The sequence below is a fragment of the Colossoma macropomum genome, unplaced genomic scaffold (assembly GCF_904425465.1).
Source record: "Colossoma macropomum unplaced genomic scaffold, Colossoma_macropomum, whole genome shotgun sequence".
NCBI classification, from domain to species: Eukaryota; Metazoa; Chordata; class Actinopteri; order Characiformes; family Serrasalmidae; genus Colossoma; species Colossoma macropomum.
Window position 1 is genome coordinate 16,942,400 of NW_023494785.1, and position 16,176 is coordinate 16,958,575.

The window sequence follows — 16,176 nt, forward strand, 5'->3', positions numbered from 1 at the left end:
TTATGTGCCTGCACTGCTGTGAGTCTCCCTTTAAAGCCTGAAATAATAATTTAAAAGTCAGAGGTGTTGTGTTGGATTTCGTAGGAGTTTTTCAGACCACATCATACATCTTTACCTAATAACTTCACAAGCACAGTCTCAGAAAGAAGGTCTCACTTAATCTTTAGGTCTTAAAGGCAACATCAACATTAAACTGATGACTAGTGGATCTGTCACTTATGTCCTCAGAAGACACGTCCTTCACCAAGTTTTAACTGAGTTCTCTTTGAATTCTCTTTCAGTGCACTCACAATCATCAGATTCATCTGCTTGGGGAAGGGGTCCATAGCACAACCAGTTTTACGAAATATGTTAAATGTAATTACACATTTCCACCAGAAGAGTCTCCACATTTCCACACCTTATACAGTGCAGCTTTAAAAATGCTTGTTATGTTAAGTTACGTTTTCCCTTCTCCTGTAAAGTTACCATTGCAGACATACAAGGTTACATTTAAACAAGGGAGAGAATTAATCTCTTTAAAGCAAAAAAATAAGATAGAAAAAGATACCTTGTCTTTTTTCTTCATTAGATTGTATCAGAGTGAAGCACCTCTAAATGCCGTGAACAATTACTGGAACCTTTGCAATAATGTCCGATAACAGCATTCATCTGGAGGCCTGAAAAGTTGGATTGTGCTTTTTATTAAGAAAGATCTGTTTCCTAACTCAATATTCACCATACATGAACAGCAGAGCTCATGTATCATTCCAGGCTGCAGAATGGCATATGCCTGACAGCAATCCCCTCAGGCAATTTCTGCATCCGTAAGGAATATAGTTTCTGATCTAATTTCAGAATTCCACATCAGCAATAAATTGTTCTTTCTCACAGCAGCTGTTCTTAGATTAAAGCATTTAACTTATTATGTAGTGCTACGCTTTAAGCTACGTGGGGTTTTTCTCTAAAAAAAGAAAAAGAACATGGTAAAAAAAAGAGGGAAAAATCTCATTCCTTTTGTGCCAGCAGGACCTGTAGCTTCAGCTCTGCTCCGGTGCTCTGGCATTTGCGGTGACATATTGCCCGTGTGATCATGGCACCTTCGGGTCGTGTTTGTCCTCCATGGCTGGCATCCCATCCCAGCTGCCTCGCATCCAGAACCCTCGCTCTCCTCTCTAATCACTCGTTCTCTAGGGATGGAGGGATGAATGGAGAGGGAGTGGAGGAGAGGCGTTTGGATGAGAGAGAAAAGCCTGGCATGGGCTGTAGAGCTCATTTCTGTAATTCATCTCCTTGTCTCCCAGGAATCAGGAGTTGGCACACGCTGCATGCAGCCCATTCCTCCACTCTCCCTCGCTTTCTTTATTCTGTTTGCTTTCTTTTCTTTCTCCCCTTTTCATTTTTTTATTCTTTTCTCTTATTTATTTTTTCGACCATGTCGTATTGGCTGAAGAATGCAGAGACAAATAAAGGTCCTAAATGACTCTTGGCTTCGATATGTGGTTCTTGGAAAAAATGCTTAAATTGGTAGGGAAGGTTTATGTCATATAGAGATTTTTTTAACATTAAAAAGGTTCTTTACATGTTTATTTTCTTTTATAAAAATGTTTCATTAAATAACTGTGCATTGAAAGTGGATAATCTGAGTAATGTAATCTGTTTGTGATTAAGTGGCTTTAGAGACTTTAGTGCACGTAAAGGGTATGTATTACAAAGCACTTTCGAGAACTTGTTTCGAGATCTATATTGTTGGGAGGGGCCTTCACACATACAAGAAACAGCAATGCTATATTATGATTAATACAACCTTTATGAAAAAAAAAAATTAAATAAAATGTGTTCTTGAGTACACATCAGCTGAGATCTCTTCAAAAACCATATCCAAAATTGTTAAAAATCAATATTTTAGAATTAAATGCTTCACACATAATAGGCACATAATAACCAGAAGTGGGTAAAGTAGCCCAAACCCACACTCAAGTAAAGTACTATTACTTTGGTAAAATAATGACTGAAGGAAAAGTTAAAGTATCTTTCCAAAACCTGAGAAGAAGTAGAACAGTTGCATGTAAAAAAGTACTGAGTAACTTCGATAATTACAATGGAACTTCTTAGTACATCTATCAGCAACTGAAGTGTGTTACGGACTATTTTTCTCTTTTCAGGATCTTGTTGCAGCAAAGTCATTTAGATGATGTCAACAAAAGAGCAGACTGAAATAAAAACATGAAAAATTAACTAAATGATGTTAAAAGCTATAATGTATCTCAGTAGTATGTAGATTACTTTCCTTACAAATACACTTGATTACAGGTAAAACTGTTATCAATTGAAAATGCTTGAGTACATAAAATGCTGAAGAAAATACTTGAGTACATGTAGCTGAGTAAATGTCCATAGTTACTACCACCTTAGATTCTAACACACGGCATCTTATAAATGCAGATTATCAGTGAAAGAGATGTTATGTATCATTGCAGTCATAACGGCTCATTATTTTGTGATGAATAGATCAATAGAAATAGTCTGAATAATTTTGTTACATTAACAAAGAACAAGAAAGTTAAGAATGTTTTTTTCTTCTCTTCCAAAATCACCATTTCAAGATGTATTACTATAACAGTGGTGATATAATTATGAATCTTTTACATAAGTTCAATGTGATGCCAGTGGCGCCAGACAAAGCTCCACTATGGGGAGGTTTTAGTTATTTTCTCCTAGCAGATCACAAATCACAACAGTGTGACAATGTAGGCTTTACCACTGTGAGCCAAATTGTTACCGATCAGATTTATTCCATTCAGTTCCAAACTGAAATCTGTGCCAGATCCAGGTGTTATTATGAAACTCACACCAGCTGGAATCAAGACTAAGCCTACACGGGCTGAATAGAAAGACAGCACAGCAGTGCAGCAGGCAGTGTAAGACAGGGTTAAATCAGAGAGGAGCGAGCTGAAGCATTCAGGGGAAATCCCAGGAGACAACACAGAGCTTCCCTTAAAGTGCAAATGCAAGGGCTCCAAAAGCATGTTTGGGAGAGAAAGAGATATGGACTGAAACGCATGCTCATTCTGTCTGCATTCAGTGTAGACTCTGCTTTAGCCGTTCAAAAATTGAGGATAGTATAAAAATTCTGGTTAGACTTCTTATTTACTATGCAGTGTCTTTGCATTTGTTCAAAGTCGTGCAAAGTCATGCAAATGTCTTTCATTGTCGAATGCAAATGACAAATCTCACTCCAACAATATTCTCCAATATTCATTTTGCCAGACTGTGAACAAATTGGCCAGTTTACACAATAATATTGCATCAGAAGACTGTGGAAAAAGAGATAGCTGGAAGAATAGATAGATGGATAGATAGATAGATTGATAGATATGCATCTTTATGAATATTTACATGTGCTAGAACTTAAGCAGTCTTTAATAAGATTTAAAAATGCACATACGAAAATTATACACATGTATTGTTCTAGCTGAGATAAAAAACACATACATTTCTTTACATATTTTCAGATTAAACACTTAAACACTACAACACTCATCAATTATAAATTACCAAAATTTATATACACATTACCTGAGCATTGCTATTAATTGCTGGTTAAAAACAATGAACATTTTTAGCAAAAAAATACTTTCAGGTTTCCTGTTTTTTTGTGTTTTTTTTTTCCTTTGGGTTTTTGATGCAGAGTCAAATTACAGTATTACTGTAGTATAGACAGTATAACTGCCGCCAACCTTATGTTCATGATTTCTAATCCTGCCATATTTAAGAGCTCCAGAGCTCTTGTCTTTGTTTATGAGTGTGCCTGTAGAAGGCATTGTGCACTAATAGCTGCTTTAAATAGCACCAATTAGCCAGAAGCCTGAGATGTTCAATCACTCAGGGGCTATTAGCCTGTAATCAGGTGGTGTCCAAGACAGTGCGTGTTTTGTCCTTCTCTTCACCATTCCATTCTGAACGTCCATTCCTCTGTAGGGGGTGGGAGTGATTAGACGTGGAGAATATATCCTGCTTTGAAGCGCACAGCTGAGACGCTAAAGGCATGGGCAGGATGTGCTTGTGTCATTAGTCAAATGCAGCAGTTTAATGCAAATGAGAACAAACTGTCAAAATCAGGATGTTTGCATATACTGAGCAACTTTCCTGTCAACTGTTTTGTTTATTCATATTCATCGTTGATGCTAATTTGGGCCAAGAGATGGGCGGTACATGTGTGTTTTAAAATACAGTCCTGCATTTTGAGCAGTGTGGTTGATCCTGGTTAAAGGGCTCACGGAAAACCAAATTTTCCTCACTTTATTTAAATAACAGAATTATTACAGAACTGCAAATGCTGTTAATGTGTCAGGACGTAATATTCACTCCTCAGTCCATGCAGTCCATATAGAAAAACTAAGCTGCAAAAACAGCCTTTTTGTATTTCACTGTTTTTGTGATGTCATAAACTCAACATCAACAGCATATTTGCATATTTCCACCTATTCAGCAGGTTATTCATTCACCTGTTCACACTAAAGTTATAGTGTTCCAGCCTGGACTGTTTTTGAACAAAGCATTATACAGGACAGCCAATCACAGCAGAGACCATTTACATATGAATGTTCCATTCTAGAACGCATTACAGGCCACTTTCAAGAATTTTTCACAATTTTTCACACTGAGAGTGAGCTTTACACACACGAGTAATGCCAATGTGATATTATGATAATTGTCAGCTTTATTAAAAAATAAAACTATGTTTTCCATTATTTCCATTTACATTATTTTCCTTTGTTATTCTTTTCAAAAAGTTTTTACATCTAAATTTGCTACAAATACATATACAGTATTTTGGCACTGAAACTCTTCATTTATTTGTCTTAAAGGCATGGTAACAAAAATGGCCTGTTTAATTCTGTGTAATAAAGAAATGTTGGAAAATGGTCATGTAAAATGAATTATGACTGTTTTTGGTACATAAAACCACACAAAAATCCTAGGTGGACCACTGTATTTTTCATTTATTCATAAATAAATGAAAAATACAGGATGTGGGCCCCTTAATTAAACAAACACCGAAGTAAAACTGCACTACATTTAACAATACATACCTTATATCATAGACTGCAATGAAACTATTATATCTGCCAACCAGGATACAAAATAGCCATATTTAAATTTCTATAAGTTGATGAGGACACCTTTTCTGTTGCAGTTATGGTACACACACATGCACACACACACAGTCACACACTCACACACCTGTTCAAACAATTATCGATTTTACAACAGCAAACGCAGGCCGCTCGCTAAAAACAATGTTGGCTGAAAACATTTCCAAGCTGCTGATCCCTGTTTGACCGCCGTTCTGTGGCGATTGACCAACAGGGCTCACAAGCTTATTCTTATCATACAGGATGTGATCATTTCCCACGATCCCCCTCTCTTCAGTATACACAGCCAGACAGGACGCCACCAGAAAGAGAGAGACAGAGAGAGAGGCAGTCAGGTGTGGCAGCCTCAAACAAAGACATAGGCCCATAAAGGCTTTGAGCTAGACTTCACTGAGTTCACCAAATAATCAGCTGGTTTACATGGTCTACTCTAGTCTAATAGTACTGTCTAATCATGAGTTACCATAGAAGTAAATGGAGATTGAGGAGATAAACTGGTCAATCATAAAAATGAACTGTGTAGTAGAACAGTAGCAGTAGTAACTGAGAGTTCTGTATTTTCTACATGTGAGTGACACCTTTAAATTCGCTGTGTCAGGCTGTGTCTCATGAGGTTGTGAACTCAACTGACATCTAACCGACTCGCACACAATCACCTCTATAAACATCGTTGCTGCTGAAACAGAAACTCCTTCAAACGGGCAACTCGGCAACGAGTAAAGTCAAAAATTTCTTAACTCTAATGTACAGTTATGCACTAGATTTTATTTTAAACAGTTTTAGACCAATTTTATTGATCAATTCATCATGAAATGTTCACACATTGTAAAAGGCAGCTGTGGTTTAAAAAATAGACTGATAAAAAAGTTACAAGGTTTTAATACGAAAGCAAAAGCAAGATAAATCAGTTATCTGATAAAATGAAACACATAATAGTCTTATAAAAGAGGTGAAAACCCCTAAAGATTTATCGCATCAGGCTTAAATTACTAATATGGTGCACCTTTAAAATGGGTTTTTAAGGGTTCTTTAGTAAAGGTAATGGTTAAATATAGAACCAACTCAACCATCTGAATGTTTAAATGTCTCTGTGGTTGAGAACGTATGATTTGTTTTATCTTTGATAGCTATTGTTGTCAAAAAATCTTTTCAGTACTATGCTAAGACTTGATTAATGATTAAAATATTGTGTATATTTTAATGTGGATTTTATTCTGTTGCTATGTGTGGCTCCTACAGAAGCTCTTTTGGTTTATTGAGATGTTTCTGGATCTTGTTTTAAAACCTGAATTTATTCACATTCATTTGTGCAAAGCTACAGTCATGTTAAGATTCTGCTGTCACTACAGCTTTTTGAGGATCATGGTAATCTATTCTCATGGGCATCTAATGACAATAATCTGTAAAAGAGAAATGTGTTTTTCTTGTCATGTATGTTTTTTTTAATCTGTGTCTGTCAAGGTCACATCTAAGCTTCACAACTGTTTGTGTTTAGCACACAGCAAACGAATCTGCCGTCCTTAGCATTATTCAAATCCAGAATAGATTATTCCATTAGGGGGCACAGTTGAGAGAGAGACCACGCAATGACACGCAAAACAATCAGCCGAACTGAAGACAATACAATGCATTAATGCTTCCGTTTTCCCAGAAGCAGTTTGAATCCTGTATGAGTTAATGTAAGATAATGCTTTAGGAAAGTCTTCGGAGGATGAGCTTGCTGTCTATCGGTGCTGATGCTATTTCAGTGGTATAACAAAGAGAGCAATTATTCTCTGCATGCAATTAATTCATATGCATACGCTTAATAATGTGCTGTATATGCATATAATTTAACTAAGTGAAATTTTAAAAATTGTTATAATGAAAACAAAAGGCTAAGTGTTGGGGTTATATTGCTGTATACATATTTATGAGGGTATAGAAATTGGCATGCACATAATCCAGGATAATTAATTATTTATAAATGTAAATATCTTTGCATATGTGATTCAGATAAACAATTCTGTTTACTTAAGTCCTATTTATTTATGACTTTATTTGTGACTTTCAACAGAGGGACATTGAATAGTGGCTGTCAGTTTGGGAAAGTAATAATTGCAGTTGAATAACTGAACAAAAAACTAAAAGTGAAAAAAGTCTCACAAAGAGATGTATAAAAGCCATTTCCAAAAGCAATGCACTCTTTAAAATAAAGGTGGTAAAAAGGGTTCTTTGGAGTGTTGCCATAGAAGAACCACTTTTAGTTTCCTAAAAACCCTTTTTTGTAAATAAGATGTGAGTGAATCTTTTTGAAGTTTAGCCCCTTAAAATCACAGGCTCATTACATACTAAGGCTTAATATTCACTACAAGGACTTCAACATAAACTGGTTGAGCTATTTTTAGATTATAGAAGTGTGTAATAAAACATTGGGCCCTGGCCATTGAAGAGGTTAAAGAACCTCCATGTGATGTATAGATTCTAAACCATTTAAAGGTTTTATCTAGAACTGTATATCCAAGCCAAAAACCATTCAGGAGTGCATTTCCACCGTGTGAAGTGTCTGCACGAAGAAGATAAAGCTCTGAATTAGCTACGTTGTACATTCACACTGCTACTACTGTATTTACAGTATGTGCTGGGACAGTGAGGCTGTGAGTGCATCATTAACTTTACTGATGTTCTTGTGGAGGCACAGTATGGCAGTCTGAAACTTGATGACCATCAATAATTCATGAAAGCAGCCAGCAGTGCGCAAATGCCTCAAAGTGAAAAAATGTTCTTTTAGTTTTTGCTTATGCCTGATGGATCTTGCCCATGCTGTTCAAAAATCCCTCATATTCTCTCAGCAAAGAGGAAGAAATTGTATTATGACATATTTATAGCTAGTCAATAAAGCTTTAGAGATATTGTGTGCAAAACTGTAAAATAAATATGGTTAACATCTAATGAATGCTAAACAATACTATAGGACACCACAAATGTTGTATAGTATATTCAAACAGCTAACTTCATGCACCTGAAGTTGATTAGAAAGTCACTTCAGAGATACTGTAACCTGCCATTCTTTGATTTTACACTTCATCCCAATTCGTTATTCAAAATTCAAATTATAGGATACATATGGTACAATTGGCATCGCACCATCCACTTTTTAACAGAGTGCACTCGTAAACAGGACAAAGAGAAACATAATCAACTTTATGACATGTGGACTTTATTAGCAGAACAATCATGAATTTACTACACTTAAGTGAAAACACAATATTTACAAAACAAAACCTTTCAATAAAAAATATCTTATAATTACAGTAGTTTGAGCATATATATATTTTCTTCCACATACATTTATAGAACATCCTAATTTTTTGTTTTGTTTATTTACAGCATTATTTTTCAACACATATTTGCCTTCTTTACAATATTAAACAATTTTAATTGCAGAGAAATCCCTGTGGAACACAAATCACCTATTTTTAACAATAGATGTCAGAACATTTTAACGTTCATTGTTATTTGTAAAGCTTTACAGTCTGGCATTTCTTAGTAAAAATTAGACAGAGCTTTATCCTGGTGTGTCTTTAGGGTCAATCAAATGGCAACTCTCAGCATCGAGAGAGAGAGAGAGAGAGAGACAGAGAGAGAGAGAGAGAGAAAGAGAGAGAGAGAGAGAGAGAGAGAGAGAGAGAGAGAGAGAGATTCTTTGCCCAAATTCAGCTTTTTTTCCTTCACTGAGAGACTGAAGGGAGAAGAAAGCTGGCTTCCTCTGCCGTCGCTGACAGTTAACACTGAAATGTTTATATGTTATGGTTTAGTAGCCATTAGTTTCAGGACTGCTTTGCAATCCCTCGTTGTGATTGGGCCTGGTGTGTGTCGGATTCCCTGCCGAAGCTTGGCTTGGCTTTGGATGGGCTCACTGCACACCTGTGAGAAGCGAATGAATAGAGGGGGTGTGTGAACCGCGTGCGGCAGACTGACTGGCGCCACCGACAAAACAGAGGGCATGCTTGATCAACAACCCAAAACAAACCAGGTCAAACAACAAGCATAACGCTCCACAGGCCGGGGGCTGCTACACTCACTGTCCACACACACAGCTGCAGGCAAACCAGTCTGGACACCTCACCTTACAGCCCCTGCTTTAGCTGTCTGTTAGTGAGATTGCTACACTAGGGACATTTATTGCACAAAGACAACTGCGTCTCAATGCTGTTAGCGTTCAACTCTCTGACTTATAGCGCACAAAGATAAGCACATAAGTAGGTCCACAGAATGCAGTGTCTACATTAAAAGTGATAAGTGGTTGGTTTCTCAGATCCAGATTAAGCTTAATCCTAAACTAATGCTTGTCAATGGTGAATCTCCAGTGATTTCACTGTTCAGTTCTAGACTGGGGTTAATCCATGTTTCACACTACCAATAATCACCCCTTTTCACCACTGTATTCATTCTATATTTACAGCTATCACTCTTTTTGTTCTGTAATGCTGTTCACCACTTGGTGGTACTTGAATGAGTGGCGTTACTCAAATTCTATTACACCATTTACCCCTCATATTGCTGCTGCTACATGTTCAAACCAGCCTCTGTAATGCTGGCCCTGTTGCCTCAGTTTCTTTGGACTGAATAAAGTGTCTACATACTGAATATACATGGTGAGATGCATTGGCAACAGAAACATAAAATAACTTATTTTAAGACAGGTGAAACATTTTGGAGACTGGTCATTCTCTCTTGCCAAAAAAAAGAAATTAGCAGCTCTGAAGGCCAGTTAGTTCTAATGAATGGCATAATTATGCAGATGTTTTCAAATAATTTTCCAGTAAAATATCTCTAATTTGAGTTAATATTTTGATTTCTGATTATTTTGAATGTTTATATTTATTCACCTGTTCATCAGTATTTTAAACACTACCGCCATCATCATAACCATCGAGAGGTTACCAGTACTAGTAACAGTATTAGCACTTAGGACCACTACCTCAGTCATTCTCTCAAAAAGAAGAAACAGAAAAGTAAACTGTCAATTCTGAAGACAAGTTAGTTTCAGTGTATGAAAAAATAATTGACGAATCAGGATGTTTTCAAATAATTTACTCATTGTAGTTCATATTTTTTTAATATGTATATCCAGGCCTACATTTATTCACTTATTGTTATTTAGAGCACTACTACCATCATCATAGTCGTCTGTAGGATGTCAGTATTAGTACTATGTCTGTTATCCCAATCTGTGCATGACAATGTGGACAATGAGTGGTCTTTTACATATTCTGTATAATTGACCAGTTCACTCACCATTGCGATACACTTCAGCGGCATAAAATCGGGTCTTCCTTTTTATTGACCACTGTCGTCCTCTGGAAACAAAGTAAACAGAGTGTGAACCCCCAGACACATATCAGATAGATCATCTATATGGAGAACTGGTTACTACACATGCGCAGTGCCATCAACCAACTGCATTTATCCCTCGAAAATATGAACAATGAAAGAAAGAGCTTCTGGAGATGCGAGGTCATGCTTTGCGTTTGATACACTACGAAAGAGAAAAGACAAAACACAAAAACACACGCCCACACAAACACACGCAGGCTGCTAGCACACTGGACACGAGCTCAGACATGACGCTCAGTCAGTCCAGTGTTTCCTAATCCTGCTGAGTAGCCCGTCCATTATGCATTTCAGTCTTCTGCTCTTCCAGACTCATTAAGTATGTGCTAATTAGCTAATGAGTTGAATCAGGTGTGTTTAGAGCAGGAAAACAACTGAAATGTGCATCACATGGACTGATTCGGGATCAGGACAAGAACATGCACACAGTCTGCCTTAGGCAAAGCAAAAACACCACCAACACGTACCACATTAAAACACAGCCACTCACCATCATGCCGTGCTAAGCGACGTTATTTATTTCTTTTCGCACCCGTATTGCGTCAAACCCCGACCTCCTGCGCTGCGATTGGCTACGAGTTCACAATCACGAGCACTCCGCCGTCTGTATGAACTCCTAGCCAACCGTAGCGCAACATAGGCGGGGTCACCGCACCGTTCGCCAATCCCAGCGCGAGCGAGCGCGACTCTCCTGAATACGGGTGTGGAAAAAAAAACCTAACAAACCCACCGCAGCTGGCTGCGTTCTCTCCTCCAAAACGCTTCACCACGACAAAAAGCCACCGCCACCAAAACCTCACCTGCTCGGTGTTGAGCACGGCCAGAGGCGTGCGGGCCGAGGCGGGCCTCCAGAGGGCCGGCTGAGCCTCCAGGGCCAGCTGCAGGTCCAGGATGTAGTCGATGACATGCTGGAGGATCTCCACCCGGCTGACTTTCTTGTGCGGCGGAATGGTGGGCACCAGGCGCCTCAGGCGGCTGTAACAGTCGTTCATGTCGTGATGAAGGCACAGCAGGTCTTCTTCCTCCTCCTCCGTGGCACTGCGTGGAGGGCGCAGGCTGGAGGAGTCCTTGTGGGGGCGAAGAGGAGCGGTAGCCTTCATCTTCCAGACGAAACTCCAAAATATGAGCTGGTGGTTGTGGAGATGGTGGTGGTGGTTGGGGGGAGTCTGCTCTGCGTTTTGGTTAGTGCTGTTTGGACAGCGAGCGGAAAATAGAACATGCGGGGTTTCGGTGGTCAGTAAGAGAGAGAGAGGGAAAGAGAGAGAGGGATGGGGACGGACTCTAGTCTGCGGTCATCCTCTCGAGCTCTGAGCCGCTCGAGCGCGCAGCGTGCGTCGTGGAGAGAGAAGTGGAGTTGGCGCTGCGGATTTATAGCTGGGAGGAGGCGCCACCCGCCGGAGCGCTGACAGGTCTGGGCGAGAAGGCGCTCAATCAGGAGCCTCCTCATGCCTGCGCTCGAGCAGCAGCAGCACGGAGAAGGGGGCGGGGCCACGGGCTGCGGTGGGTCTCTGACAGATTTGGTGTGGGGGGGGGCGCGGTAAAGTGTGTGAATGTGTGTCTTTATGTGTGTGAGCTGTATTTTCAGTACAAAAAGATGCAATATTAACAGTTATAATTCATAATTATTAATAGTGTTATTGTTAAAGGAGGTGAGCTCATGTGGGGGGGTGTGTTCATAGGTGCCTGTGTATGTCTGTATGAGCACATCAGTATGTGTGTGGTGCATTTACAGCTGTCTTTGTCTGTATATTTGTGTGTATATACATTACTGCGCAAACATCAGAGACCAGCCTTCTTTTATATCATTTCCAGTCAAAACGGCCATTAAGTACAAGTTATTCACTTTTCAGGAGATATTTCTGGGTTAGATATAAGATAGTCCACTTGCATAAGGAAAAAAATAGAAGTTTTCAAACCTGGAGTTCAAAAAGATTATTAAAAGATGTAGAAAAAGGGACTCCTAACAACCACACAACCTAGTAGACCACCAGACTGTCCCCGTCAGATAAACAGTACTTTAATTAAGCTCCACTCTTGCTTCAGATCTAAAACAATCCACAGGTGTTTCTGTCCATCCTTCCACTGTGAGAAGACAACTCAACACTATGAGTCTGAAAGGATGAGTAGCTGTCAAGAAGTCGTTACTGAGAAAAGGAATCAGATGAAAAGAAGAAATTTTTCGGAGTAAACAAAGATGTACTGTATCTTGCACAGTGCTGTATGTATGAGTGTCTGAGCATGTCAGTGCATATTTGTGAGCTCTTGATAGTCACATAATTGTCATTTTCTAATAAGTGAATCAGATTCTTCAGGCAGATGCAGATCCCTTGTGTAAGCTACATGAAAATACAGTGTGCTTGTACCTAAATATTCCCTGCTGTACGTCCTCAAAGCCTTTACACTCAGCTGTTCTTTCCCTTTATCAGGTGTATTCAGCATTTCAGTAGATTCAGATTAGCTTACACCTTTCCACAGATTAAATGAAAACAAACTAATCACAAAACTAAAATGCTTTGAATCGAATTTTGCTACATTCACAAACATAATTATCAAGTGAAAACCTTTACTTACCATACCATACTGTTCTGTACCATAACAAATGTTTTAAGAGGTTAGCAATTCAACCAACAAATACTTGAGTTATGATCATAAACCATTAATATCGTGCACAGATATGATATGATTACAAAGATTTTTGTCTAGTAATTTCTAATATGTAAGCATGCCAGTGAGTTTTTAGGACACTGACTAATGTTAGAGTTATCATTGTTGTGAATGATTATTAATATAAAATATGTGAATATTACAGTTCACAATGGTTTGAAACAAGTAGAGATTTGAAAAGGACAACTGATGCATCATGCGCTTTGTCAAAAAAGACAAATAAAGATGGGATTACTCATGATAAAGCATTGATATCTATTGTATATATATAGCACTATCGCAGCAATGTGTATGATAAAAAAGCACAAAATGTCATGAAAGTGGCATTTAAGGCCTTTTGAAATGAAATCCTTGTCATACGTTTTCAGCTCAGTACTTTTTCTGTTCGAGGACAGCTTTTGTACACCGCACTGCTGTGGATTCTTCACTCTTTTGGCAGTCAGTTCACGGGCTCCCCAGAGGCCAAGGTCCAGTGCCAAATCTATGATGTCACTCATTCACACGGGGCTGCACTGATTGGCATCGTATCGCATGCTGCGAAGTTCAGAGAACACTTGGCTTTTTACAGGCTCTCTGGAAGCAACATGCTATGCTTCACTTCACTTCACATGCTATGCCTCTTCTCCAACTTTACTTGGCATGCTATGGCCCAGCAAAGCAAATGAAGATAGAACTTTTGCATGTTAACTAATCTGAAAAGTTTCTTATGAAAATGTTGCCTGCCTTATGCAGGTGGGTCGGCCAAACAGCCTCCAGCGTAGCAGGTGCAAAGGGTTTGCAAATAGCGCTATCAGTCATGTTCTGAAAGGGGGCTAAAACTCTAGCACTGGCATCCTCCTACGATAACAAAACCACTTACAGTGCACAAATCCCTACAATTATCATATTACCACAAAAGTACCTACCTATCAGCTACTATTCTTGTTTAGTCAGAGCTTATTTTAACTGATAATGCTTCATTTAAACACAGGTTTGTCCTGGGCTAAATATGAACTAACAATGAATTACAGTTGGATGTAAGCATTACAAAGTTTATAACAACGCTGTAAACAGTAAATATATTGTTAAATGTCAATACATTCATATATATATATATATATATATATATATATATATATATATATATAGTCATATATTAAAAAAAAATTACTCTTATGCTACATTACATAGCTTTTCTACTACTACTACATTTCTACAATGATATTGAGGTATTGCAAATGTAAAGTGCATGCAAGAGTTTATATCTCTCTCGTAATATTCTATATCATGTCATGTATCATCAATCAACTTTACGCACCCTTTTATATTGCATAATGTATTAGTATGTTAAACAGACACAGTATTTGGCCGATGGTGGTGTTTTGTGCTCACTTGAAATGTAGTGTATATATATAAAAACACCACCATCTGCCATATATGTCATGTTGGTCCTTTTGTCATGTCGATCCTTTTGCCCCTTTGTTATGATGCTGATCAAACAATGTTTTAATACTCTTAGGAGCCATGCTTATGAAGAGCATGTGTGGCCGCAGTACCAGGTGAGTCTCCATGTTGACCTTGTGGGAGTGAGTAGAGTGTCCAGTGGGCTGCAGAGGACCTGCTATCTCACTATCTCATTCAAAGACAGCCCTTCAAAAGGCTCGAGTGGATGAATCTTTGATGGTGACCTTTGCTGGAATGCACCATCCCCTCCCCCATCTTCTGTCTCTTTCTCTCTCTCTCTCTCTCTCTCTCTCTAAATGGCCTCATAAAGTGATCAAAATGTTTATATTTAACTCTTAAATATATACATCATTTAAGGCTGACTTTATTTCTCTGTACCGTGTCCATTTTTTCAGATAAGTCACAAAGATTTTGTTACTGTAAATAAAATATAATATGAGTTTTACACCATAGCAGTTCATAGATGAATTTGTAACAGGTCGGTGTAGTAGATAACACCTCTGCCCTCCAGACAGCAGAATGAGGTTAAGTCCTCCTGCCAGGCAACCAAATTACATTAAACAAGTAGTCCTTGGGCAAGACTCAACACTGCATTTTCCTGTCTCTGTAACATGATTAAAGTGTGTGGAGAATAGCATCTACCAAAACTGTAAAGCAGGGGTGTCCAATCCTGTTCTTGGAGATCTACCACCCTGCAGAGCTTAGCTTCAACCCTAATTAAGCTCACTTCATAATTAAGGCCATAGGGGCCTCTGAACATTAGAGCAAAGTGTGTTGGGCCTAAATTCTCCAGGATGGTAGATCTCCAAGACCAGAATTGTGCGTCCCTGCTGTAAAAACAGCCATAAAGTTATTCATTTTGAGAAGATATTTTGAGAAGATAATCCACTTGCATAAGGGAGGGGAAAGTCAAAGGGAAATGAATAAAAAGGTTTCTAAACCTGGAGTTTAAAAAATATACATATCAAAAATATTGAGAAAATTGGGCTCCTAACAACTGTGCAAGACATGGTAGACCACCAAAACTGTCACCACCAGATAAACAGCACCTAAACATTTCATCTTTGAAAGAGAGAAGAAAGTCAAGCTCCACTCTTGAGTTTCTGTTCATCCTTCCACTGTGAGAAGACAATTCAACACTATGAGTCTGAAAGGATGTGTTATTGTCTAGAAGCTGTTACTGAAAAAAGAAAATAAACAAAAAAAAATGCAAAACAAACAAAAAAAGTTGATTGTCCATTCCAACATCACTGAATGCATGAATCATAAGAAGCAGAAAACTAAACTAACTTCTGAGACTAAACTTTGGAGGTGTGGAAAAATCATTCTGTCAGATTTCTTTGAAAAACTGGAAGCAAGCCTCCTGAAAAGAATTGAAGCTATAATAAAGGCAAATGGTGGACACACTAAATACTGAAAAAGTTGATACTTTTGCAATTTGAAATATTTGAAATGTTTGAAAATTGATGTTGACATGAAATTAAATAACTGATGGTTGGCCTTCAAGTTCTGCACAGTACTGTAAATGTCGGTTTGTTGACGACTCAGGATATTT

The 16,176-nt window shown here is 38.4% G+C and overlaps 1 protein-coding gene across 1 annotated transcript; it reads right to left on the reverse strand.

Annotated features, from left to right (window-relative positions):
- Positions 1–8,315: 8,315 nt before the first annotated feature.
- On the reverse strand, positions 8,316–11,869 carry id4 (inhibitor of DNA binding 4). Its single transcript, XM_036585151.1, has 3 exons — positions 11,315–11,869; positions 10,419–10,480; positions 8,316–9,044 (listed from the first exon to the last, which is right to left on the reverse strand). The coding sequence occupies exons 1-2, from the start codon at positions 11,612–11,614 to the stop codon at positions 10,433–10,435; spliced, it is 348 nt and encodes a 115-aa protein (XP_036441044.1). The 5' UTR covers positions 11,615–11,869; the 3' UTR covers positions 8,316–9,044; positions 10,419–10,432.
- Positions 11,870–16,176: the final 4,307 nt, after the last annotated feature.

What these genes read in the sequence shown, in the direction of transcription:
- id4 (XM_036585151.1), bottom strand. Translation starts at nt 11,614, where the DNA reads ATGAAGGCTACCGCTCCTCTTCGCCCCCACAAGGACTCCTCCAGCCTG. An exon ending in CCGTGCTCAACACCGAGCAG is followed by an intron (nt 10,481 to 11,314) that starts GTGAGGTTTTGG and finishes CTTTGTTTCCAG; the next exon opens with AGGACGACAGTGGTCAATAA.